General features: G+C 38.8%; 2 protein-coding genes across 3 annotated transcripts in view; one reads left to right on the top strand and one right to left on the bottom strand.

Annotated features, from left to right (window-relative positions):
- Window positions 1-2,283, bottom strand: part of calcrl2 (calcitonin receptor-like 2) — an 85,240-nt gene extending 82,957 nt beyond the window's left edge. The window contains exon 1 of the mRNA XM_008412736.3: window positions 2,131-2,283. The gene's annotated coding sequence lies outside the window, so the exon portion shown is untranslated. The remainder of the gene's footprint in view (window positions 1-2,130) is intronic.
- A 987-nt stretch (window positions 2,284-3,270) lies between these two features.
- itchb (itchy E3 ubiquitin protein ligase b) overlaps window positions 3,271-26,989 on the top strand; it is a 45,258-nt gene continuing 21,539 nt past the window's right edge. The window contains exons 1-11 of one of the 2 annotated variants that reach the window (XM_081608580.1): window positions 3,271-3,436; window positions 7,237-7,328; window positions 11,958-12,099; window positions 13,443-13,567; window positions 18,615-18,749; window positions 18,844-18,892; window positions 19,384-19,553; window positions 23,467-23,698; window positions 24,033-24,128; window positions 24,876-25,050; window positions 25,783-25,852. In XM_081608580.1, coding sequence (XP_081464706.1) covers window positions 7,259-7,328; window positions 11,958-12,099; window positions 13,443-13,567; window positions 18,615-18,749; window positions 18,844-18,892; window positions 19,384-19,553; window positions 23,467-23,698; window positions 24,033-24,128; window positions 24,876-25,050; window positions 25,783-25,852 — 1,264 coding nt within the window. In that variant the 5' untranslated portion in view covers window positions 3,271-3,436; window positions 7,237-7,258. Of the gene's footprint in view, window positions 3,437-7,236; window positions 7,329-11,957; window positions 12,100-13,442; window positions 13,568-18,614; window positions 18,750-18,828; window positions 18,893-19,383; window positions 19,554-23,466; window positions 23,699-24,032; window positions 24,129-24,875; window positions 25,051-25,782; window positions 25,853-26,989 lie in introns of both variants that reach the window. The other variant, XM_081608579.1, reaches the window with a different exon arrangement.

The raw sequence follows: 26,989 nt of genomic DNA, 5'->3' as shown, positions 1-26,989 counted from the left end.
CTCTGCGATCATTTCAAGGCCAAAAAACCCTAAAAAAAAACAAAAAACATATGGTCTGATAGATGTGTTTATTATCATTTATCAACCAAACATCCATCTGTAGTGGAGCATCAGCATCATTCCTGTCAATAACTGCATCAGCTTCGCCATCCATGGCAACATCAGTCATGACTTGGGTGCCATTACAGTCAAACTCTGGCTCAAATGAACAAAGTTAACTCCCTTTGCAACTCGAATGCTTCAGGTTCTGTGTTGAAATTTGTCAGCATAACTAGAAATGTTGCTTTCAGGTTTTGCTTGTGTCAATGGTAACATCCGTTTTTTTGGGGGGGGGGTTTGTTTTTGAGGTCTGACCGACTTAGATTGTGACCGACTCATGGTTTTTTCATTCAAGAGAGAGAAAAAACATATGGTGAAGGTTCTTTGATACAAGAAGTCGTTTTGAGTCCAACAGAACATAAAAGAATTACATGATTCTCCCTATTTTTGGATCATAGAACATGCCATATAAGCCCCAAATTCTTTTATAAATAAACATAAAAAATGCAGCCAAAGCATCTCTGTTTGAATGGTGTGTTTACAGACAAAAAATGAAGGAAGTTTATAGTTTTGATGCATTTAGTATACATGAAAAACAATCATATTTTTATTATTTGACCTAGAAACCTCTGATTTGGCCAGTCTGGTGAACTGATTGATGCATCTCTACACTTCACTCATGCTAGCAGAGCAGTTCAATTCCTAGGCCTCTCGTGATGTCATCAACCTAAATCAATACAAAGCTGATGACCTTCTCTTTTCCCTCCTGTGAACTTTTGACAAACTTTATATTTTGTGAATTGCCACAGGGGAAATTCGTAACCAATCTTTTTTGTGTTGGTTTCATGTCATTTCAAAAGACATAAAATCCTGTTTTCAGACTGAAAATGTGTGCTGTTGGATTATGGCAAAAAAAAATTCCCCCATACTATGTCTTTAATCTATCTAAAAAAGGCAAAGCAGATACATACAGATTTATTTCCTTTTTGCCCTTAACATTAAATTTAAAATGACATTTAAAATGACCAGGAACCAGTGAAAAGTCTTTAAAACCAAAGGGGTTTGAGCTCTTCTGTTTCCAGTTAAGAGACTTGACAATAATATCCAAACCATCCTTGTGAAAAACATAATAGAACCCCAGCAAGAACCAGGATGTTAAGGAATAATAAATTCTGCTCTCTGCCTGAAAATTGTAATTGAAAAAGTCCATGCACTAGTTCATGAATTTCACTCAGATTAATCATCACCTTTGAAAAGAGATTCTCTTCTATGACTTTAATCAGGCAGTGCATGCTTGAACATCCTTCAAAAGAGATGAATTACCTCTGCAAAGACGAAGTGATGTAACAAACTTGTATCCAGTTCTTGCTGCTGTAACACAGACTGCTATGTGGAATCCATACACAACAAATATCTTGGATGATATGAGTTACAGCAGCATTTTCCTTTGGGGTTAGTAAAGTATTTTTGAACTGAACTGAATTGGAGCCCTGCTTAAAGAGCTGCTGTTGCAGAGGTAGATTGCTTTATCTGAGTAACGAGAGGAAACACTATTAAGCTCTACTAAATCACTGCCATCCTTGTTGTCAAATGTCACGTCAGGATTACTCTGAGCTCGCTGGTGCTGACTGAGGACTCACCCTTCATCTGCACTGCTTCACATTAATGGACATCATAACAACAGACTTATTCTATTCTCACCATCTGATACTTAAGCAACAGTAAAAGCAGACAAAAGCACTTGCATCAGCCTTCATATCCTTTATGACAAGAGAAACAGTTACAATAACTGACAACGTGACTGCATCTACTGCTATTAGATTTCAAATAGGAACTTAAAATGTGCATCGTATTATCTTTTTCATTGATATTAAATGATTTAGTTGCTACATAATGCTGCATTTGCCACAATATTATATTTTTGTTTTTAAATGCATTGCCAGCGTTTTCTGTTTAATATAAAAAAGACAAGTATTCCACCTTGAGCTGTGCATTTTTTAAATAACACTACTGTCTTTTCACCTGTCTCATTCAGTCATACAACAGAAGTAATTCCGTAAAACCTGTCTAAAGCTTAGATTCGGGACTTACCCTTTTGTGAGTGAGATGTCAAACTTTAGTTTCCTCCAGTGCTCGCATGACCCCAGCTGGAAAGCGTCTCATTCCCTCTGTCTAACAACTCTGACCAAGCCCACTCATGCTGGGCTTGGTCAGTCTGTGGACTGAGCTGCAGCTGTCAAGTCAGCCGACATCACGTGCTGCCGGTACTTTCAAAATAAAAGAAACAGCGATTTAAAATTATTGTTTAAAACCTCGGTAGTCTTAACATCGGATGCTAATTTATTTTAGGTGATAAATATGTAAAACAACCCATTTTAACTATAGAACACGTACCGGAGAGACATTCAAGAGAACTATTGTGGTGTCTTGTTGCCTCATGTCCAGCAAAACAGCGCCATCTGCTGGTTAAGTTGGATGTCTTATTGCAAGTCTTATTCCTTAACGTTGTTCAGTGTGTATTTTTTATCTGTTGTATAATTAAGAATTTAGGCTCCACTAAAATATTTGAGCAATTTGTATGCAAAACAACGAGAGTCTTCTGATAGTTTATCCCTTTCACCATTTCGTACCTTTGAACGAAACGATCGTTAATGGTTACTCCATCAGATTTACCTATGTTGACTATTTGAAATTATTTTTCCTGGCCATAGTTGACTACAAGCCAATTCGTCCTGTCACCCACAATTTTTATACCTAAACATTTGTTCCTAAAAACAGTGTTTTTTGTAATTCAGAATTACAAATCAGACATACATATTTCTGAATATAAATTATCATAAAATTTTTTGAAAGCTTGTTCTTACAGTACATTGTAGGCTATATCAAGTTATTTGCCGTTATGATTCCCATTTGCACCAATAAATCCCAAAAAATATGACTGCTGACTAAATCAAAATAACTTAATTTTAACATAAAACATTAAACATGTTTTCCTTAAAAACAATAGACAAATTCAATCCTATTTAGGACGTATGCTTTTATGACAACTTAATTCTGTAAATAAAGAAAATACTTGGCAAATAAAAATACTTCTCCGGCGCACATTGAATTGTTTGTTAACAGGTGTGAAATAGAGCCGTAAATGCATCAGTATTTTTACTGATCGCTCATTGGTCCAATCAGTCTGTTATCTGATCCAATCAAAGAGCGAAGGGGGGTGACTAACATGCGCCCCACCTTGTTTCGATCACGTGACGAAAGCTCACGAAGATGGTGGAAGTTTCTTCTTCCTCTGAGTGAAACACCCCGACAGAAACCCAAACATCCAGTCGGACCAGGGCTGGGAGGACGTTCCAGTGCCGCCAAAAACGTCCTTCAAACCTCCATTTGGTTCTCGGTAAGACTAAATCAAATACTTGTTTGTCTCGGTAAGGTAGTTTGGGGTTTCATTCTGCCATGATACAGGCCAGCAGGCTCTCAGGCTGATACGGCATCAGGTTGTCAAACCTGAAGACTTGCTGACGTTCAACACGTACACAGCAACTACACCAGCCCAAAAAAATACAGCTGCTCACCGTGATAGCTCACTGTTTCACTCTCCGAGCGGGACTTACTGTTCCCGGTGGTTGGCTACATTTGTTAGCACATTACCAGTTCGAGCAAGTTATGTAATGTTTGTCATGTTTATTAGGCTAGGGTGCCAGAAAAGGCTAGTGGAGGCTCGAGCAAGTAGAGAAAAGTGTCCCCTTCGTGATTTGAAACCTTTGTGTAGTTGGATATTCTTTAACTTTTACAAATGAGAACGAATAAAGTAAACCCATTAACTTTGTAAAACCCATCTGTCAGAAATGTACAAGGAAATACAAGGTAAGTGTCGACCACACCTGCTACTGCGTCACTTAATGAGTTGAGCTGGCTAATTACGTTCTCCAGCAAAATACAAGGCAGTATCGGTGCCATTGAACTATATTGTCACACTCTTTTTGACAATGACTTTCTAATGGCCACTCTTCCAAAATTGAATGAATCATTATTGATAGTTTTTTTTTTTTTAATTTTCGAAAGTTGACAGAAACTGAACAAACTTCTCTTTGGCATTGTGGGACATTGTGAATTGGTGGTGAAATTCAACTTTATCAACCAACAATGTGTTGAAACCCATTTAGGTGTTCAAATTTGTTCTAGTACAAGCAGAAAATCCCCAAGTTCACAGGTTGCAATCTTTTCTCCATCACCTCCTGCATATTTATTTCGAAAGTCAGCCTTTATCATTGATATCGTCATTTTCCGTTAGTCCATAAAATATTAATATACTTTTATTGCCTGTTACTACCAAGAGCCCTTTGTTGGCATCTCTGATTAATGCTCTCCTTGCCAGCCCTGTTAGCTTAGGTGGGCAGTAGTTCTACCATACTCTATTTTCAGATGGTGCTATGTGAAATGTTTAAAGCTTGGAAAATTATTTTATATCATAGCCTGTTTTTTTTAAATGTTACAGCTTTCTCCCCGACCTGTTTGCTATCTAACAAACACCTAAGAATTTCATAAAACATTTGGATTTATAAGATTAACTAAGTACATGTCCTAATTGAGAAGTAGGATAGGATGCTTAAAGAAAATATTTTATATGTATATTTTTTGTTTCATTATAGTCTCATTTCTGTGCGCAAAAGGCTGTTAAACAGTCGCATTGATTGTTTTTTTTATCCCTTTGAATCTTTTCCCAGAGTGAGTTGGTGTGAGCAGGCAGAAGTGTGGATGAATGGAGTCTTTTCTGTAGCTGTGTGCTCTGTCTAAATGTAGCTGTGAGCGCACAAGTCCTGCAGAGACGGCAGCATGGTACCAGAGATTCTCTCAGCAGTTCCCACTCACCATGCTGTTTGATGCCGTTTGTCCTCCACCCTGCTGTTTCCAAACCAGACAGAGAGGCTGTGAGGAAGCTCTTGGTGGTCACTGTGTAAAACAGTCTGAGTCGGAAGGTCTGCTTTCCATTAGCTGCAGATCAAGTAAAGAAGCTTTCTTTGGCTTTCAGATTGCATTTCTGGTATGGATGCACCGATCCACTTTTTTCACTTCTGATATCGATACAAATATCTTGAGGCTTACTATGGACCAATACTGATCTGATACAATTCAAATGACACACATGATGGAGTTCTAGTTACTCTAAATACAGGCTGATTGTCACGAAATAAATTAAAAGTGCTTGAAGCTTTTGAGAAATTGACGCAGTACAAACGTGTGGATGTGGTTTGGATGTGGTCACCGATCTGTGATTTGAGTTGGTTTGTGGAGTCTCTGCTGTCACAGTGGAGAGTTTCAAACATGTCCACACTTCAGTGTTGGCTACGTAGACATCCTGAAGTTTAAAAGTCAGCAAACACCCAGGCAGAGCAAAACTAGCCTTCTTCTGGAGCTTCAATGTCAGCTGTTGCAATGAATTATTGACCAAGATCAAAGCTATGGTTGGAGTGAAAGTTTAGCTAGGAGCTGCTCGGTTTCTCCGGTGTGCATTCCTGACGAGCTGGAGCGGGGACCATGCATTATTTAGAGCCACTCCAAGGTAATAAAACGGATTCAAGGAGAGAATGCAGGATCTGGTTCCTGTGCACGTGTGTCCTGATTCCTTGGGATTTGTTGTGCTTTTTGTTGCTATGATATGGGATTCACATGAATGCCCTGCGTTACAATTTGCTTCCTGGTTTTGGAGCAGACTCCTGTCCGCTTGGCATCACATATGCATTCGAACCACACCAGAGTTCACCTCAGTCAGATCTAGATCTAGGTTTGTAGGTGGACCAGAGTTTGCTTTTTTGATCTGCATCAGAGTTCAATTGTTCATTTACATCTCCCCAAATGAACCGGACTTTCTAGGCAAACAAACTAGAGTTTGATTAAAGCTGTCTAAACAGTCCTAGTCTATATCTGCATCAACCACCTGCATGAATTTGATTATCTTTTTTTATTTTTTTTATTTTAGTAAAACGCAGAACGTTTCGGACTTGTGCTTTAAAGCTAGAATCTGCATGTCAGACCTCAAGGATAAGGAGAAATGAGTATCTGTCTGGATACTGCTAATTCCACCTCAGTGTTGGTCTGAACTGTGAAAGAATATTATTTATAGATGTCTAATTCACTCTTAGACTCAGATTTGTTTGAGTTTAATGCGTAAAGCATAAAGATGGTGTATGTTGGCCTTTGTCCTCTTATCTACCGCAGCGGAGAAACTTCCACTCCATTCACCTGAAGGCCTGACTGGTAACTCGTCTAGTCATTTGTGTTTAAATATGCCTCTGTGTTTTGGATTTCTACTTTCTGTTAATGTTAGAGATTCTGGGGGGGAGGATATAATAATCAAATGTGTGTCTACAATCATCCAGTCTGTAATTTTAACATCAGGAACAGGAATGACAATGTATTTTTAATGTTTCCATTTCCTGAATTTGAGATGAGGCCTGTCATGACACCAACATTTACTGGACGATAAGTTGTTCCAGAAGATATACGAATTAATGATAATATTGGTGTTTGAGACCGTTTTCAAGTAATATAAAGGTAATGAAACATATCCTCCAAGACTCATAAACTTTAAATTCTAATGAACATTAACACTGGAACTGGAAGACAAATGAAATTTCCAAAATGAACAGAAACGACAAATAAATCAAGACTCTGTAAACAAAATTGTCCATAGGAAGGAAAAAAAAAAAGATTCAGTTCAGACCAAAGCAGCAGACTGAAGACTTTTATCATCCAGTTTTTGGTAGAAAGAGAGAGAGAAACGAGGAAAAAAGATAATTCATGGAAATTATAGAGATCATTTTAATTTATCATGCAGTTAATGGATTATTGCTTATTGCGAAAGGCTTACTGGAGGGCTTTCTTTTTTCAAATCTCATAAGAGGCAACTGGACCAAAAGGGATCAAAGTTGCATATGTAGAAATTCATTAATCTAAAGTTTTCAATTAGTAACATCTGATTAATTCTAATTAATTTACAATTTGAGCATCAAAATTCATAACAATGAAAAATAATTAATCTGATATACAGCAATTAACTGCATAAGCATGAAATGGAGTGTATACATTTAATAAAGCTAGTTGTGAAATCTGAATTGGCGAAGGCATAAATTGTCCCAAAGCTATAGGAAACTGCTTGGTTTCCACCTTCTTAATGATGTGTTCTCTTCCCTTCAGGCCCTCTTCCCAGCCCTATGTCATGGCCAGTGGAGTCACCAAGTCAAGCACTTCCAATGGGTACCCATCAAAGGCACAGCTACAGATCACTGGTAAGTTTTAACTAGAGATGTGCCGATCAGGTTTTTCCTACCAATACCGATCACCCATGAGGGCCGATAACCGATACCCATCACATAATTATTTATTTTTATTTTTTTTATCATAAACACTACCGGTTACATTATGTGGAAAAAGGAACCATGAATTCACCTTAATTTAGACAAAAACTTGTTTTTAATAACTTTTTCCAAGAAGAAAACTAAACAAAACAGGCATTCTGCAAATTGTACTGCTATCGGTAATACTATCTTTAACAGACTGATAACATATAAAGACTCTGAAGAGGCTAAATAATGCAAAGAGCCAAAATAAAACCTCTCAACATTGCCAAAAAAATTCAAGTATAAAACTTGACATTCAAAGGCAAATACAGGATCCATTACAATAAACAATCCAGAGTTACTGAATGAAAACTTCCTGTTAGCATGGCGGCTAGCTGATAACTGCTAGTTCTGAGTGGCTGTTTCTGACTGAGCGGAGTAATTATGCAGAACAGGGAGGAGATCGTTAGAGATCTCCCAGAACAGGGACATGCTGTTAGGACAGCATGTCTCATGCTGTCCTAACATGAGACATGTCCTGTCTCATGTTAGGACAGCGAAAGTTTTAATACGTATGTAAAATGTATTTTTTTGAAGTTGGATACTGCAGCTTTAAACAGAGGTTCGGTGTGAGAGTCACTGCCAGGTGGAGCAGAAGCGGCGCTCCGTCTGTGAAATATTACTACCTGTAGCGCGTAGCAGCGGTTCAACAGCGAGAGCAGAACCAGCGTCTTACATCGCAGCTCGAAGACTTAAATAATTTTGCGGTTTATTTGTTTAGCTTTCTGACCGTCATGCTAATCCGGGTGAGTGTTTGTAGCTGTGCGCTGCTTTATCTGCTATCTGATCCTCCATATGTCTTTTTTTACTGCAGTGAGCCTCAATGTAGCCAAACTCCGTCAAGTATGGCATTGTTTTTATGTCGTATTAGCTTCGTTGTGTTGATGCATTTTGACGTGCTACAATTTTCCGCCGCAACACGCAAACTTCTCTATTCACTCAGTGCGTTATAGTTACACATGGCTTAGGATTTGTTGCTGTGCGCTTGCGTAGTGTGAAGGAAAGAGGAGACCAGCTGCACAGGCAGGCTGCGAAATGAGATGCAGGTGATCGGTATCGGCAACAAGAGCCAATGATCGCCGATCACCGATCATGCACTTTTTCACGAAAATCAGCCCAATTATGATCAATGACCGATCGATCGGCACACCTCAAGTTTTAACACTTGGTTTTATGTGGAATTAGGTACAGGAAGGGGAAAAAAAGTGGTGGTTGAACTATGAGCTCTTTCCGTTTTCAGATTTTTGTCTTAGGAAGCACAAGGTGATTAAACTACAGTGTGACTGTTCCTCACAGATAAGTCTGAAACGCCCACTAACTTTCATCCAAAGTAAATGGAGTCTATTTCTTTTTGTTAATGGACTTTGAATTCCACTGTATAGATCAGTGTTTCTCAACCTTTTTTGGGCCAGCGCCCCCCTAGCCTTTATCCAGGTCCCTCACCGCCCCCCACCAAAGAATTTGCAGGCTACTTTGCACTGACCATTATTTTATCATTAATATTAATATCACTATTGTAGATGTTTTGATTTTTATGCTTGTTTCTGTATCTATCATCAAAAATAATTTCCCAGAGAACAAAAAAGTCATGGAATAGAAATTATTTTCACAGGTGTCTACAAAAAATGCAATGGAAAAAAATATTCTTATTTTGTGCCATTTTCTAGTTAAATATTCCACAAAATGACCAGATAAAAGATGTTCAACATGCCAGTTTAAACTTGGAACTATTTGCAAACGACTGAGCTCTGCAACATTAAAACATGGATAGAACTGTAACTACATTAATCATAGCTCTTCTTCTCTTCAGTGTTTGTCAGTTTCTGGTGGTGCAGCTCTGTGCTGCCTTCAGGAGAATGGGACATCAGAGCATCATCCATAAAATGTCACCCACATGGCATTTATTGTGCAAACCAGAAATTTCAGTGGAAAAACTTCCATGTTTCTGAGACAGAAACATGGATTATATCTTTATATAGATCTGTCTATTAATTTATAGATTGATTAGTTTTACTGGACAGAAATTACAAAGAACAAATCTGGTTCTTAATCAAATCCTAATGAGTCAAACTGAAAGTGTCATGGAGTCATCAGCCTCATGACATTAACACTGACATGAAAAATAATATTGAAGAAATAAATATATCAAATCTAATTAAAAACATAAATAAGTGATGAGTTATTTACTGTTATGGTCTGTAAGATATTTATTCTCAGTACTAGATGTGGTCTCAACAAACCCATGGCACTTCAACAATATTATTTTACCCTTTATGTGGAAATAGTGTCTGTTTATTCTTGCCATACAGTCCTCTGTATTAATTATTGCTCGAAAGGTCTTGCCATACCAGTTTATTCCTCTGTATTTACTTTAGTTTCTTAGTTTATTCTTGCATTTTGTTCTTCATTCATTTCCATTTAGTTTTATTTGATTAGTATTATCCTCTTGGTTTATTGCTATGTCCACTTTAGTTTCTTTCCTGTTGCTAGATTTATTTTATTAGTTTATTGACGCTCACCATCAGCAATCTCATCACCTGCTGTGCCGCCTAATCAACACATGATGTGTTTCACATCATGTGTTGATTTTTTTCACTGTTCAGCGTCGGATTCTGTTTTTATGCCATAATTCAAATCTAGTTCATTGCTCTGTTTTATGTCCCGCTTCTCGTGTTTCAGAGTTTTGCGCAGCTTTTTTTTTTTTAAGCCCCTAAGGTGCAGGGCGGTCGGGAAGCGTATCGATGGGGAAAAGGCAGACTGACATAAACCTTTTAAAACAACGGAAACAATTTCTGCATTCTGATTATTGAAATTTAAAAGTGCTGTGTTGTTCTATCACCCCCGTTTCATACCGGACCACTTACAGCACCGTGTTAACGCTATAAAATGAACGCTCTATCGTGGTATCACCCATGGAGGGATTTCTTTATTTAAATGGGTTCATTTTTCAGAGGGATACACAGTGAGGGTATCGTGATTTTAGCTACCAGTAGCAGGAGAACAGAGCTGCGCCAAGAAGCTAACAGAAGCTAACAAACACTGAAGAGAAGAAGAGCTGCCATCGATACAGTTGCAGCCAAGCATGATTTAATGTTACACAATACAGTTTTACCAAGTTGCTCAAAGTCTAAACTGGTATTGTTGTGCATTTAAGGTGTAAAGTTTACCTTCGACCAAACGCACCCCAAAGGCATCCCAGCGCCCCCCTTTTGTAAAAATGTCCGCCAGCGCCCCCTGCCATCCTCTGAACGCCCCCTGGGGGGCGGTACCGCCCACGTTGAGAACCGCTAGTATAGACAATGTCAGCGGTAATTGTTATTATTCTGAGTAATGTCCAGGTACTTCTACATGTCTGTATTTTAGTTGTTGGAATACAGCAACCTTCAAACTTGTGCAAGTTGATCTTTGGTCATCATTTTGTTAGTTTTTTTTTACTGCTCTTATTGTAGATATGCACAGGTTAAAATGAGCCATTTCCTGATTTATGAAGACTAACACATGTCTGGTTTACTTAAATAGTATGCTCATTTATATCTCCTGTTTTGAATAGGAAATTAAAAGGTCCTCGGTGTCATTTTTACTGAGGGTGCATTACTACACTGTAAAAACAGAAAATCTTACCAAGTACTTTGCCTAGTTTCTAGTGCAAATACCTTAATACATTTGAAATGGAACAAAACTAACTTGTATAACTTCAACAAGTTATAAGAGGTTGTCAATAATTCCTTAATATTGATGAAAAAGTTCCAGATCCACTGGCAGATTATTTCACTTACAGCATGAGAAAAATGTCTTGAAAACAATTGCTTTTTTAATCATTAAAAATGTATTTACTTAAAACAAGACCTTACATGTTGCTGAAAAGTTACTTGTAAGTTTGCTTTCACATGTCAAGTGTACTAAGACATTTACACTAACCTCTAGACCAAAATAGAATTTTTTGCAGAGTAATTAAAATATCCTATACACTTGGACTAATTTAGGGAAATTAATAATATTTGTTTTGTGGGAACAACTAATAATTGCAACACTGGTGTCAAAAGGAATTCTGTCTGAAAAGGAGTTTTTTCCTCATCAGTGAATGTTTTCAATGTGAGGTTTTATTCCTGCAATAATCTAATCTTGTGGAAACTCTAGTGCATTGCATTAGAGTTTCCACAAATCCTTATTACTGGAACCAGTAAGAATGTAAAGCTGTGTAGTTGAATTAGACTTTACTTAGGCTTTAAACCAAACAGTTTGTATTGTTTACTTAACCTTACTGCAAAACCTCATATCTGTTTCACTCTATATGAATAACAAACCGCCTGCATCACAGCACAACCCCACAGATAATGCAAACACACTACAATAGTGGCGAATGCATTGATTAAGATAAAAAATTATACCACTACATATGTTTCAGTTTTTTACTCTTGTATTGGTCATGTTTACCTTCTCCTTTTAGTTCCTTATCCTTTTTTATTTCCATTTCCTGCTAGTGACTCTGTTATATGATGCCTCCTCTATCTGTTTCAGTGCTATCAGCAAAACTGAAAGAAAACAAGAAGAACTGGTTTGCTCCCAGTTCTTATGTGGAAGTGACGGTCGACGGGCAATCCAAGAAAACGGAGAAATGCAACAACACTCACAGTCCCAAATGGAAACAGCCGCTCACTGTGTAAGTCAGCATAACTGAAGACTCATGTGACATTGTTTCACAGATATTACCAGGACTTCACTTCACTGACTAGTCAGGCAAAAATTAGCGCATTATGTTTTGGATTCACTCAACTTTAGGAGGCAGTGCCTCCTAAAGCTGCGTAAGGCAGCTTTAGGAGTAATGCGTAAGTAATGCCTTACGCATTAATCGCCTTGAAGGCTTAATTATTACCAATCAGGTGTTTCTGAAAACAAGTCTGCAATTCTTGAAAACTGTTGAGGTATTTCCAGGATTGACTGAAAAACAGCAATTTTCTTTGGTTTGGTTTTTGTTTCTAAAACAAAACTATGAGCTCAGAGTTTTATGGAAATTTTAGTGCCGCTTTCTTCTCTGCTGGAGCAAAGTCCTTTCACATGTTTCTTTGCAGGAGAGTAATGACAACTTTGTTATGAAAAACAAAGCATAGCTTTAACTATAGCAAACAACTTCTTGGGAACAAATCTTTATGGTAAAAAACTTTAATCGCATCTCTACTAACAAACTACAAAAAATGGCTGAGAGGGGTGGAGTGAAACGCTTTGTGACCTGGAGGTGGGCGGGGCTGGAAATGCACTGTTTGCATTTAAAGGGACGGCACCAAAATGAGTTTCTCTCAGAAAAACCTCAGAACAGGAATAAAAAGGACTGGAGTGAGGATGAGGAATTCAGACCAATGCATCGCAGTTCCAATTTATGGAAGTTCCCACTTTTAAGCGGGAAAAGGATTTAAAACCATGATATGTCCAATCCAGTGAGACATACTTGACATAAATTCCTATTGAACTTTATTTTTTTTGTTTTAAAAGGATTTTGAAAATGTTGGGCTCTTTATATTAGAAATAGACAAACTCTGTCACAATGGGGTTTTTTTTTTGCATGTCTAGCCTTAAGTTTTAAACAATACATGGTGCCAAACAGGCCTCAGTTTTTCATTATATTTAATAAAGAGCTCTTCTACAGTTTTTTTAGAGCCTTGACAACAGAAGCATGTATGTATTAAGGGAGGTAATTGGAGCCATATATTCCCAATGTATTTTCCTGGTGCTGGTCAAACGGCTGTCATGGTGTTAATTATAGACACTCTATGTCCTTGAATAGTCTGACTCTTGGCCAGAGGGACATGTATGCAGATGTTTTAGATGATCCAGCTAAATAATCACCTACAATATGTTTTGCCTAGTATCGATACATTTGTGCAGACCAAGTATCCTGGATGCCATAAAAATAAATTTTTATAATAAAAAAATGATACAAGGACTCTGAGGGTCTCTAAAAAGCAGAAGCTTTGTTTCTGGATTTATTAAAACATTTTGCCTCAACAGGATCGTGACTCCATTCAGCAAACTGGTGTTTCGTGTGTGGAGCCACCAGACCTTGAAGGCAGACGTGTTTTTAGGTATGGCCATGCTGGACATCAGCGAGACTCTCAAGTCCAACGACATGAAAAGTGAGTAGTTGGAATTAGGGCTGTTGTAAACGAATATTTTAGTAGTTGAATAATCCATCGATTATTCTTACGATTAATCGAGTAATCGGCTAAAATAAAAAGAAAATTAAACATTGGTAAATTTAACATAACAGCAGAGTTAATATCAGATATCAACATCAATCCAATTTTTCGCATTTGAGCTTCTCTAACAATTACTTTATTGTAGTTTAGAAAATTAACCTGTAACAATAACAGCTCACTTTCTAAGTTAACCTGAAGAAAAGTTATACAAAAATCTGAAATTATATTCCATTCATTAATAAAGAGGCAGGCTCACAAATACACTTATAAAAATAATGTCGACACTCCAGCTTTGTGTTTTATGTAGTCGTCTCCAGTCAGTCTAACAGATGAACTCTCACCTTGCCCAGACATTTATAGCTTTTGTGTTCATGTTAGCGACATAAACACAATGCGTCATGTTAGGGATTTGACTTCTTAGTTCGTTGCACACAGAAACTCATCTACCAGCTACGTGCCGCCACGACGAGCTCCGCCATCCATTTGTTGCGACTGGGATGAATTGAAATAAATTTTTCGGTTCGTCCGTAAAGCTACACTTGCGTTAATCATCTAATGCGCAGCCGGCCACAGTGTTAATATCCACTCACCTGTATAAATACACTTTCAGCGCTCGTCCCCGCCATTCGCTCTGAACCGGCCACCAGGCCGCTGCCTCCGGGAGGAGAAAAGCTCCAAATCACGCCAGTCATTTTAAGGATGCTTATTGGTACCCCGAAAAATGACAAAAACCCGGACATAATCACAAATCAATAAAATCCTCCCAGGCCAAACTTGAAAGCTGGACGTTATGCTGCTAACACTTAGCTTTTATGTACAACTCGGGCGGAAGTGAGAGCACTGTGCAACGCAAGTAATAACCCGGCCGGAACATGGTGCGCTAAATAATAAAATATAATTGAACGAACATTCGAGGCAGGTGAATTTTAATACTCGAGGTACTCAAATCACTCGAGGAATCGTTTCTGCCCTAGTTGGAATGCAAACGGCTGTCAAAACATTTAGCCCCCTGCAGTCATCTGGTTATGAAACCCTCATATGTTACTAAAAGCCACGTATGACTGCCAGTTGCTGTTAAGATGAACACCAGGAGTTTAGGAAGAGGCTGGGTATGCCAACTTATGGTTAGCCTCACCTGAAATGGACCATCTGAGCTCTACACACCTGAGGAAGCAACTCTGCTGTTGTGAGCAGAGATGCGTCTGAAACATGCAGGCGCATGTCAATGGTCTTGACAAATTAAGCATACTTGTGTTGGAGTCCACACCTAAATCTCAATGAAATCTGATGGTGAAACTTGAAACATTTGAATAGTGATGTTCACACTTGGCCTGTCAAAATTTTGCTGGGCGATGCATTGTCCCAGAAGTTATTGTGATAAACGATAATATTGTTGTTTTGAGACGATTTTCAAGTAATATAATGGTAATGGCATAATAATGCAAGTACATATTCTCAAAGATAAATAAACTTTATAGTCTAATAAATATTAACACTGCAACTGGAAGACATTTTAAATATCTAAAATAAACAGAAACAACAAATGAATAATGAATTCTCTGCAAACAAAACTGTCCTTCAAAACCGATCTAGTTGGTCCAAAGCACCAGACTGGATGATCATGCAAATAGAAATTATTGAGCTTGTTTTAATTACATTTAATTTTTGGTTTATTGATTTATTGCCACAGGTCTAGTTCACACATCCTTTGTATCCAACCTGACTGACCTGGAGATGTTTTGCTAAGAAGAATGAACAAAGATCTCCGCTGTAAAATTTTAAAGCTGCTGGAGATGCACCTCAAAAGATTTGAAACTGTTTGGTAGCAATAAGGTTCAGAATACAAAAGCATACCAAATTTTTCAGATTCAGTTTATAAAAACTATTTTTATGTCAACTAACCTAATCAAAATGAGGTACTATTTTGCAGGTCTATTTGTGAAAAACTTATTTGATGGAATATGCAAAAGCTGAAGGTCTCTGAATTAGGGGTGTAGCGATGCAATAATTTCTCAATGCGATATTCGGGTCACGATATGATATGTATCATGATATTTGTTGAGCGATACAATTCTCTACGATTCAGTGCATTTTTATGATTTTCTGAAAGATTTTAGGACAGAGTGATTTTAGTGACATTTTGTGTTCCATAGACTTGAATTTAGTTAACTGAAAACTGATTAAAAGCACCAACTACACAATACCTGACTCTGATTGGACAGTCTCAGTCTGCAGCTGGACAAAATGAATCAAAGATGCAGTGAGATAATTAGTTTGTCATTTAATTCATGTGGATTTGACATAAAACTCAAAAGTTTAAACGGTAATCCAGGAGCAGAGTGGGGAGATTATCAGCCTCTGTAGACTCAATATGCAAATGATTGCACTTATGTTTTTTCTTTTGGACACTGTGGCTGCATTTTGGAGTAAAAATGCAGCCACAAATGCAGTCTTTTGGACTATGGGGAAAAAGGCTTTTCTACCTTGGCTCCCGGAGTTAGCCGTGGCTGTAAGCTGCTTTCTTCTAACTGCTAAAGTAGTGGCTCCGCCTCACCCCGTAGTGATCGACTCCCTGCAGCTACGCAGCGCCGCTATTCCCCTGCTTGGATCTCTGAGTAGCTGCCTCTCAGACTGCCAGGATCTCATAGTTCTCTCAGTCTCTAAACTCTTTGTCTGTTGCTAATAAAAATGATCGATCAGCCATTGTTATCATGGAAATCCTCACTGCGCCGCGGATTCCGGCTGGGTGTTTTTCCTCTTCGTCTTCCTGCTCAAAACACAGCACCGCTGCGCGCCCGCTTCGGATGTTATCAACCCATGTTCATTCTTCAGGTAATCCTTTATATTCAGAACAGAAACCGCTAAGTTAAAAACTAATTACGATGTGAATGCTACCAGTGGAAATTTGCATTAATTTGCGATCTTACTGCTTTTGCAGCTGCTCCGTTTAGCTTCTCTTTCACGGTTACTTGCGCAACTTTACTTCGTTTCTCAGCAACAAAATACAGCCCATCGTTATTTATTGAAGATTTGACATTTCCAAAAACACAGGAATCTAATGTTTTGTTTCATTTTGTACGTTTGGAAGCTCATTCCCTCTCACATAATCGGGAAAAGCCGGGGAATGGCGGCGCTTTTGAAATTTCTATGACATTCGGAAAAATATGGATTACTAATTTTAGCATAACTCTGGTTATACTTGGCCTATTAACACAATTTAAAAACTGGTGTGTAGTCTATAATGTGCACTTTAAGCTCAAGTTGAAAGTGAGACTGAGGGAGGCGGAGTCTTGCTGCTACGCCGTAACAAACTAGACATTAAGAGCTATAAGGCCATGGACCCTTATGGTTTAACGGATCGATACTCGCGGATGAAAAATCGATACTTTCCGAGGACGGAAAATATCGCTATATATCACCGAATTGATTTATTTATACAGCCCTACTCTGAATACTTTTTCAGTGTTGATGCGTTTTGTTTTCTAAGGCCTGCAAAGCTTTTTCAGCATTTGAGATCATCAGATTGCATAAACAGAAAATGTTTTTTTAACAGTTTGTAGCAAAAAGTGCAAAAAACCTGCATACAGGTCCTTCTAAAGAAATTAGCATATTGTGATAAAGTTAATTATTTTCCATAACGTAATGTTAAAAATTAAACTGTCATATATTTTAGATTCATTGCACACCAACTGAAATATTACAGGTCTTTTATCGTTTTAATACTGATTTTGGCATACAGCTCATGAAAACCCAAAATTCCTATCTCAAAAAATTAGCATATTTCATCCGACCAATAAAAGAAAAGTGTTTTAATACCAAAAAAGTCAACCTCAATTATGTCAATTAAAAGTCAATTATGTTCAGTTATGCACTCAATACTTGGTCGGGAATCCTTTTACAGAAATGACTGCTTCAATGCAGCGTGGCATGGAGGCAATCAGCCTGTGGCACTGCTGAGGTGTTATGGAGGCCCAGGGTGCTTTGATAGCCTTAAGCTCATCCAGAGTGTTGGGTCTTGCGTCTCTCAACTTTCTTTTCACAATATCCCACAGATTCTCTATGGGGTTCTGGTCAGGAGAGTTGGCAGGCCAATTGAGCACAGCAATACCATGGTCAGTAAACCATTTACCCGTGGTTTTGGCACTGTGAGCAGGTGCCAGGTCGTGCTGAAAAATGAAATCTTCATTTCTATAAAGCTTTTCAGCAGATAGAAGCATGAAGTGCTCCAAAATCTCCTGATAGCTGCTGCATTGACCTGCCCTTGATAAAACACAGTAGACCAACACCAGCAGCTGACATGGCTCCTCAGACCATCACTGACTGTGGGTACTTGACACTGGACTTCTGGCATTTTGGCATTTCCTTCTCTCCAGTCTTCCTGGAGATTCACACCAGTTTTTCTGAAATAGTTCTTCCTTCCATGTGCTTCTAGCTGAAGTTGGATCTTATGTTCATGCTTGGAGTATGTTGCAGCTGCATCTCTTGGTGACAAGTTGAGTAGTTTTGGAAACTAATCCAGCAGTGGAAAAACATGCAATAAAAAGCAGGTTGAATTTCTTGCAGATTTCAGGCTGTAGTCATTATCATTTCTGGTATGTTAGTCATTGAGAAGTCTACCTGGTTTTTTGCATAGCTACACTCATTCCAGCAGTGCTGATGGTTAACTTGTGGTGCAAATTACATACCGATTGATGTTCCATGTCAAAGCAGAAAAACTCATGATTGTCAGAATAGCTTTTAGTCCAGTTGATGCATCTTCTTTGTGTACTTTACAAACGAGCTCCTGAACAATAACAATCCTCCTAGGCAGAAGCAGCCCAGTAATGGGTATTTTTTCTTGTTCCTCTTATTTATTTGACATATTACGTGTGTATTTGTTGTCCAGATGTGATGGTGATTTATAACGTTCATCTGCACTTTCTCACCATTTTGCAACGGTAAGGTTTTACAGTGCATTTCAGATGCAGATGTGTTGTCTCTGTAGTTTCCGATGTGGTGCAGTCACTCCAGCTACACGCTGACAGAGAGCACTCAGACGTGGTGGGAGACCTGTCTGTCTGTCTGGACGGAATGACGGTGGACCCAGAAATGTTTGCCTCAGCAGAAGCCGACCACTACAGTGAGCAACCTGGATTTAAATTAAACCATTTCAGTTCATATTAACAGTGCAGATTATATGGTATGGCAACAGATTTTAGATTTTTTGTTTTTAGGTACATCTAATGAAGAATCATCACAGCACAATGGGGATCCTGCCGTAAGGTAGATAATGATGGCCCATTAGTGGCACATCATTTTATTCAGTCAAATATCTTGAAAGTAAGATATTTATTTGTTCAAAGTTGGAAAGAGATTATGACTATTAATTTACTAATTTAATTAATTTATTTCTTTGTCTTAATCGCAAGTATCAGAAATAACTGAAGGAAATAAGAATTCTAAAGTAAAATTGTGCATACTACTTTAAAGCAAATGTGGATTTTGGTGCATGGAGTAAAATTATAAATATTTTGGATAAGGAGTTGTAAAATGCTCTACTATAAATATTTCAAAACACTTTAGGTTTACACAACATTTCTCTTCTTCCTGCTCCTTTTTCACTCGTATATATGAAGAGTTCTAGGAGAATCTGTAAATTTATGCTGCATGGAGTGAATAAACTGGTTGATGGGCATCTCTAGATTTATTTGGTCTTACTTTGGTTGTATGTTTTTTTTTTTTTGTTTTTTTTTTTGTATTTTATTTCTGGACAGGTCAAGTCGAGACAGCTCTCCAGCTGTGGACACTGATCACAGATCCTCTCCCATCACCCGGAGGACAGTGAGCAGCAAAGAATCTCCATCAGTGGGAGGACGACCCGCCCGACCACCCAGACCCTCCAGGCCTCCTCCCCCAACGCCCCGCAGACCAACTTCTTCACCAGGTGGGACGTGAACCCACCCCAGACTGTAGTTACACAGTATAACAGTTTACCGATATTATCTACCCGCTCCATGAAACATGACCATAATGCTGACACATGCTGACAGTCCAACATACTTTGGGGTTGTAAACCTTTCATAAAGAAGTCTGATTGTCATTGCATTTAATTAGTAATACGAACGACCAGGAAAAAAAAAAATCACATCAGCAAAAACTCTGACTTGAGCTTCAAGACCTGCTGTGTGAACGTAGCCTTAAATGTCATCTGTGATTTACATACTGTGGGACTCTGTTTTATTAAGGTAAGTTTAGTTAGTTGTTTGCGTAATTGAATTTGTATTTTGAACACAATTTTGATGAGAATTTGACATGGGTTTATTATATTAATGGAATATTTTAGATTTGGATTCTAATCCAAATCTAGAATGTGGTAATTTAGCAGTATTTGTGTTTAGATAAATATTTTGTCTAAAGCAGTGTTTCTCAATCGTTTTTGGGCCAGCGCCCCCCTATCCATTATCTAGGTCCCTTACCGTCCCCCATCAAAGAATTTGTAGGTTCCTTTGCACTGAATATTATTTTATTATTAATACTACCATCACTGTTGTTGTTTCTGGAGTTATTGTCAAAACTAATTTCCCAGAGAGCAAAAAACCATGGGAGTAGAAATTATTTTTATAGGCGTCTAAGAAAAATGCAATAAATGGACATTCAACTTAAAATTGGTAAGCCTAGCGGCAGCCAAGCAGAGTAGAAAATATATTCTTGTTCCATGCCATTTTGTAGCTAAATGTTGCACAAAATGACCAGATAAAAGATGTTCAACATGCCAGTTTAAACTTTGATCTATTTGCAAAAAGAATGAGCTCTGCAACATTAAAACATGGATAAAACTCCAACTATTTCAATCATAACTCTTCTTCTCTCCAATGTTTCTGTGAGTTTCTGGTGGTGCAGCTCTGTGCTGCCTCCAGGAGAATGGGACATCAGAGTATCATCCATAAAATTTCACCCACATGGCATTTACTGTGTAAACCAGAGCTTTCAGAGAGAAAAACAAAAGTTCCAGATCCTTTTAATGCCATACAAATATGGGACGGGAACATGGATTATATCTTTATATAGACCTGTCTATTGATTTATAGATTAATAATTTGCTGCTCCTTTCTATGTCATGGTTCTACTGTTCAGAGTTTTGCGCAACGTGCACGTCTTTTTTTTTTTTTTTTTCTTCTTTACCCCATACGGTGCGGAGCGGTCGGAAAGCGCGTATCGATGGAGAAAAGCAGACTGACGTAAACCTTTTAGCTCCGGTAAGAATACCGGATCTGATGATTAAAATTCAAAAGTGCTGAGGTGCTACAGTTTCATACCAGATCACTTGCAGAGCCGATGTTAACTCTATAAAGTGAATGCTCTCTATCGAGGTATCACACATGGAGACATTTCTTTATTTAAATGGGTTAATTTTCCTGAGGGATGCACAGTGAGGGTATTGTGACATGTTTATAAGAGTGATTTTCTGTTGTCTTTCCATGGAAGCGTGCAGCCTTCAGATGGAAATAAAACACTTTTTAATATAAGTTGCAGCTTTGACATGATCACAGCACTGCCAAAACATATGTAAAAAAAAATCCTCAAGACATAAAATATTTGAAAATCAGACGCCAGACAAGTGAATAACAGCAATGTCATCAACCGGTGTAACGCTGAACTGATGCGGTGAAGCTACTAGTAGCAGGAGCACAGAGCTGCGCTAAGAAGCTACAAACATTGAAGAGAAGGAGAGCTGCCATCAATACAGTTGCAGCCAAGCATGTTTTAATATTACACTATATCGTTTTAGCAAGTTGCTCAAAGTCTAAACTGGTATTGTTGTGCATTTAAGATGTAAAATTTATCTTCAAGCAAACACCCCCCCCACGCCCCCAAAAAGGCATCGCAGTGCCCCCCTTTTGTAAAAGTTTCCGCCAGCGCCTCTGCCATCCTCTGAACGCAGTATCGCCCTGTTGAGAAACGCTTGTCTAAAGCAATTTATATTTTGTTTTATCAGTTTATTGCAACCTACAAATGTATTTCATCAAGCAAAATGGTAAATCTAGGCAATGTTAATTCTATATTTTCTAAAAGTCCAAATGTGAAAATTCAAAATGAGAACAAGTAAATGTGACATTATTATAACTAGCAAAAAATGCTATATTGTTTTGGCAGTAATTACAGTAATTGTTACAAATCTGTTATGCTTCATTGCACCACACCTCGTTATAATCCTCTGATCTCGTTGGTGCTTCCAGAACCAGCCGGGTTAATGCGTGTCAAGCTTAACTTATCTGCATCAGATTCTGCTGATCAATGTAGTTTTCAGATTGGACAAACACAGGCAGATCATAAAGTGGCTCTGCTCTGCCAGTACCTCTGGCTCAGGTGCTGTGGTGGGAGAACTTTGACCTCTCCCCTTCAGCTGATCGCGTTCAGAACTCGTTTACATAACGCAGAGGAAGATTGATCTACAATGGGCTTTTACAAAGGCATATATTTGGGAACCTGTTTAAGGCACTTTTAAAGGACCAAAATTCAAATGTTTGCCATTCAACACAGTATGACATCCTGTCAACGTCAAACATTTGCCATGAAGGGTACCTGGGAGTTGGGCCAAAACTCAGCAGTGTTTTATCAGTTAAACCATTTCTATCCGCTGAGATGGGGAAAAATAAAGGCATAAAATTATGACTAGCATGGGCATCCTGGCAGGTCTGTAGCTGGGCAACCTCATCACAATCGTTACCGTCTTCAAACAGTTGAAACTACACTTCATCTGTCAGATGTGTGCGGAAGAGGATTAGGGCCACTGGAAAAAAAAATTCTTAGACTCACTGTTGCACCTTTTGTTTTTTTTTAAGGTTTTGTTTGCTCTAGTGGCCTTTATTTGAAAGTAGTTAGACAGGAACGAGGGTAATGAGAGAGGGGGAATACATGCGGCAAATGTTACCAGGCCGGGAATCAAACCTGCGACCACCGCCACGAGGACTAAGACCTCAATACATGGGTTGTGCCAAGCCCCTGTGCCACTACAGCACCCCTCAACTTACTGTTATACTTTAACGGTACAGACTGCAACTCGCTAGTGGAATGTTCAGATCACTGTGGTGAGTCCAGTTAGAACTCCAAAGAAAGGCAGAGTGGCACTCCAGTGGGTTTTACTTGCACTTGCTGTTTATTTCTTAATTTGACATAACTGTGTGGTTCTAGAAAAGGTAAATAATAATGCCTAAATAAAATGACTGAAGTTATATCACACTTACTAAATAACTGCAATATTAAGGTTACAAACATCCCGTTTTTAAATAAATACACAACACAAAAAACCCACGCTGTGTGTACACGTGAACTAAGCATGCTATCATCCATCCATTTTCTGTACACCCTTGTCCGTTAGTGGGGTCGGGAGGGTTGCTGGTGCCTATCGCCAGCTAATGTTCCGGGCGAGAGGCGGGGTAACCCTGGACAGATCGCCAGCCTGTCGCAGAGCATGCTATCAATTAAGGGTAAAAACTTAAATACTCTGCTAAATAAACAATGTCCTTCTAACATTACTTGCATTTCCACACACACATCAAAGGAAAGTGACAACTGCAAACGGCAAGTTAAATGACACAGAATGCCAACAGTAAAAGCTCTACAGCTTCTTTCCCTTCTCTCCCTCTTTTTGTCTGCATGCTGCTCACCGGTCCTCTAAGCTCCGCCCCTTAAAGGGCTCAGCATGGCAGTTTTTTTGTGTGTTTTTTTTTCATCCATACCGCTTCTCGTGCCCCCCCTGCAATGGCACGGCGCCCCCCTAGGGGGCACGCCCCACAGTTTGGGAACCTCTGCTTTATAGTAACATTTTATGTTTTTGTTTTGTTTTTCCCCCTCAGCATCTTCTACCAATGGAATGGCTCTCACAGAAGCTAGCCAGGGCCAGGCAGCCTCTGATGCACCGGTGCGGACCCCAGGGCCCTCATCTGCTCCGGACTCGAGCCCATTGACGTCCTCAAATAGGAGCTTCATGCCCGCCTCCACAGCCGGAGGTGCAGCGACCAGACAGCCGACTACGCCTTCTCTCCCTCCGAGAGCACCATACGCCAATGTTGGACCATTGCCCCCTGGGTCGGTTCTTATGTTGAAGTCTGCGCCGCACGAAAAAGCTGCATCAGCAGAAATGCATGAAGAGAAGTTAATGAGTCATTCAGTGAGACGGCTTTAGGAAATGGTGCCGTATTTTTTTAGCCAAACAAACCAGTAATCTAGATCAATTTAGGGCATAAATATTAATTTCTGAAACCATTGGATGTTTTCTTCAGGCTGTTGTGATGTAGTTGTTTTTCAGGAAGAAAAGCTTAAACTTTTGGCATAGGTTTGCCACACAAATTATGGGAAATTTGTGCCTTTATAAATGCTGTCTTGTATGTGTGATTTATTTTTTCACTTGTTTGTCCTATAGATGGGAGCAGAGAGTGGATCAGAATGGCAGGTTGTATTTCGTGGATCACATTGAAAAGAGAACAACATGGGAACGTCCTGAGCCGCTCCCCCCTGGGTACAACTTCTTTTCTCATGACTGATGGCTTTAAAGCCATATTTAAATATGGATATACCATTATTGCAGTAATTACAGTTCTTATTTTTAATATCTCTGCAAAGTCAGCTTGCGTAGGTTCACAGTTGAGGGAAAAGTTTCTTCATGGTGTTCTGGTAATTTCCATGAACTTGCTACATTAGCTGCTGTCAATATCAATTATTTTGATGCACAAGACAAATTATTGGGAGTGAAATTATTAATGCGATTCAGGTTAAAATGCATATGTAACAAGTTTCAAAGAAACATAAAGACGTATAAAAGAAACCTTTAAAAAATCGTTAAGATATCTTAATGCAGCAGCTTGAAAAATGTAACCCTTTTTGTGAGCACATTTAATGGGAAGAAAAAAAAATCTCGAAGTAATTCTTAGTTACTGGTGGCGCAACAGTTTGAGTAATGGTACTCAAAGGTTGTACATTTCTAAATGTTCTAGGGGGAGATGGCAATGCTGCTGTAATAAAAGATGATTTTATGATTTCCACATCTAGATGTGGAACAATTCATGAATAAAATCGAGGGTCAGATCTGTGAAGCTTTAAAGCCACCTCAAATTCAGAATTTGTTTTGCATTTGATTTTAGGTCTAAATTGGTTGAAAATGGCTACAGCTTTTAGCTTTTACCTCTTCCTATTTCTCCATATAACAATGATTTTTTATTTTCTCAAGTGTTGCAGAAATTAACGTTTCCCTTTTGCATTTCTGAAGGTGGGAGCGTCGTTTTGACCAGATGGGCCGTGTCTACTTTGTTGATCACATCACGCGAACCACCACATGGCAGCGGCCCACGGTGGAGACGGTGCGTAACTACGAACAGTGGCAACACCAGCAGAGCCAGCTGCAGGGCGCCATGCAGCAGTTCAACCAGAGGTTCATCTATGGGGTAAGACTTCCTCCTTAACCTGTGATGGGCGAGTGGGGGAATGTGGAAGTTTCGTTTTTTAAAAAACAAAACCTCAAAGCGGGAGAAAAGCGTTTTTTTTTCCCCCGCCGAGCTTTGTTTTTTAAAAATGTTGTTGAAGGGCTAATAGAGGAACCATGTTGTGAGGAGTTTCAGAAAGAAAAAATGGATCTTAAAGACATTAAACTGGTATCATGAGCTTTGTGTAGTGTGAACCTAGAAAAATCTTTTATGGACAAATTTTATAAGTATATCCATATCTAAAATACATCTGAATACACAAACTGTGAATTCAGACAACTTGTGACTTAAAAAAAAAAAGAGTACAGCAAAGATATTCAGCGTCTGTGATTCTGTGGTCTTAAAACAGCATTTCATTTAATAAAGATTTGATCTGGAAATCTCTACACAACCTCAAAACCACTTCCTCAACCACTTCTATTTCACCAATACAATGAAGCAAATTAAATGACATAAATATATTTCCACCTGTTTTCATGCTTCTCTGTTCTTTGCTTGTCTGATGTAAAAAAAAAAAAAAAAAAAAAAGCAGATTTCTGGGCAAGATTTTGATCCACTGCTTAATAATTGTACATAAATTTGTGTCACAGAATCAAACGGACCACTGGAAATTTTGTGCTTCATTAAAATTTTATCCAGTTTTTGTCAAATTCAGTATTTTTTTTTTTTATATGTCAACATTTGTCCTTGAAGGTTCAAGACCAGGCAGCAGCTTCTCAGAATAAAGAGTTTGATCCTCTCGGCCCTCTGCCTGCTGGATGGGGTAAGATCTTTAAAGGCGCCGCAGCCCTTCCAATGGATCAGGCACATGAACATTGAGCCACCATAACAGGTTGTAAAGTTAAATTCAGTATACAGCCCAGATCCTTTTAGAAAAGTCAAGATAGGTTTATTTGAAAAGCATCATTCATGCTCTGAGTGATTCAAAGAGCTTTGATCGAAAACGAAAGAACAGAAGGGCCGGTCAGAAATATTTATACGTCTGAAGCTGTTCCAGAAAGTTAAATTTATGTTTCTATATGTACAGTCATGGCCAAAAGTTTTGAGAATGACACAAATATTCTATTTTCACATGATCTGCTTCCCTCTGGTTTTCATGTGTGTATGTCAGATGTTTTCATCACATACAATTGCAATCATATTATGAGTAACAAAAGCTTTTATTGACAGAATGAGTTAATGCAGCAAGTCAATATTTGCAGTGTTGACCCCTCTTCTTCAGGTCCTCTGCAATTCTCCCTGGCATGCTCTCAATCAACTTCTGGACCAAATCCTGACTGATAGCAGTCCATTCTTGCACAATCAATGCTTGCATTTTGTCAGAATTCCTAGGTTTTTGTTTGTCCACCCGTCTCTTGATGATTGACCACAAGTTTTCAATGGGATTAAGATCTGGGGAGTTTACAGGCTATGGACCCAAAATCTCTGTTTTGTTCCCTGAGTCAGTTAGTTATCACCTTTGCTTTATGGCAAGGTGCTCCATCATGCTGGAAAAGGCATTATTCATCACCAAACTGCTCTTGGACGGTTGGGAGAAGTTGTTCTCGGAGAACATTCTGTTACCATTCTTTATTCATGGCTGTATTTTTAGGCAAGACTGTGAGAGAGCCGACTCAGTTGGCTGAAAAGCAACCCCACACATGAATGGTTTCAGGATGCTTTACAGTTGGCAGGAGACAAGACTGGTGGTAGCGCTCACCTCGTCTTCTCCGAACAAGCTGTTTTCCAGATGTCCCAAACAATCGGAAAGGGGATTCATCAGAGAAAATGACTTTACCCCAATCCTCAGCAGTCCACTCCCTGTACCTTTTGCAGAATATCAGTCTTTCCCTGATGTTTTCCCTGGAGAGAAGTGGCTTCTTTGCTGCCCTCCTTGAAACCAGGCCTTGCTCCAAGAGTC

Source organism: Poecilia reticulata, chromosome 7 (genome assembly GCF_904066995.2).
Source record: "Poecilia reticulata chromosome 7, P_reticulata-male-v2, whole genome shotgun sequence".
Taxonomy (NCBI): Eukaryota; Metazoa; Chordata; class Actinopteri; order Cyprinodontiformes; family Poeciliidae; genus Poecilia; species Poecilia reticulata.
This window is presented reverse-complemented; position numbering and strand designations above follow the sequence as displayed.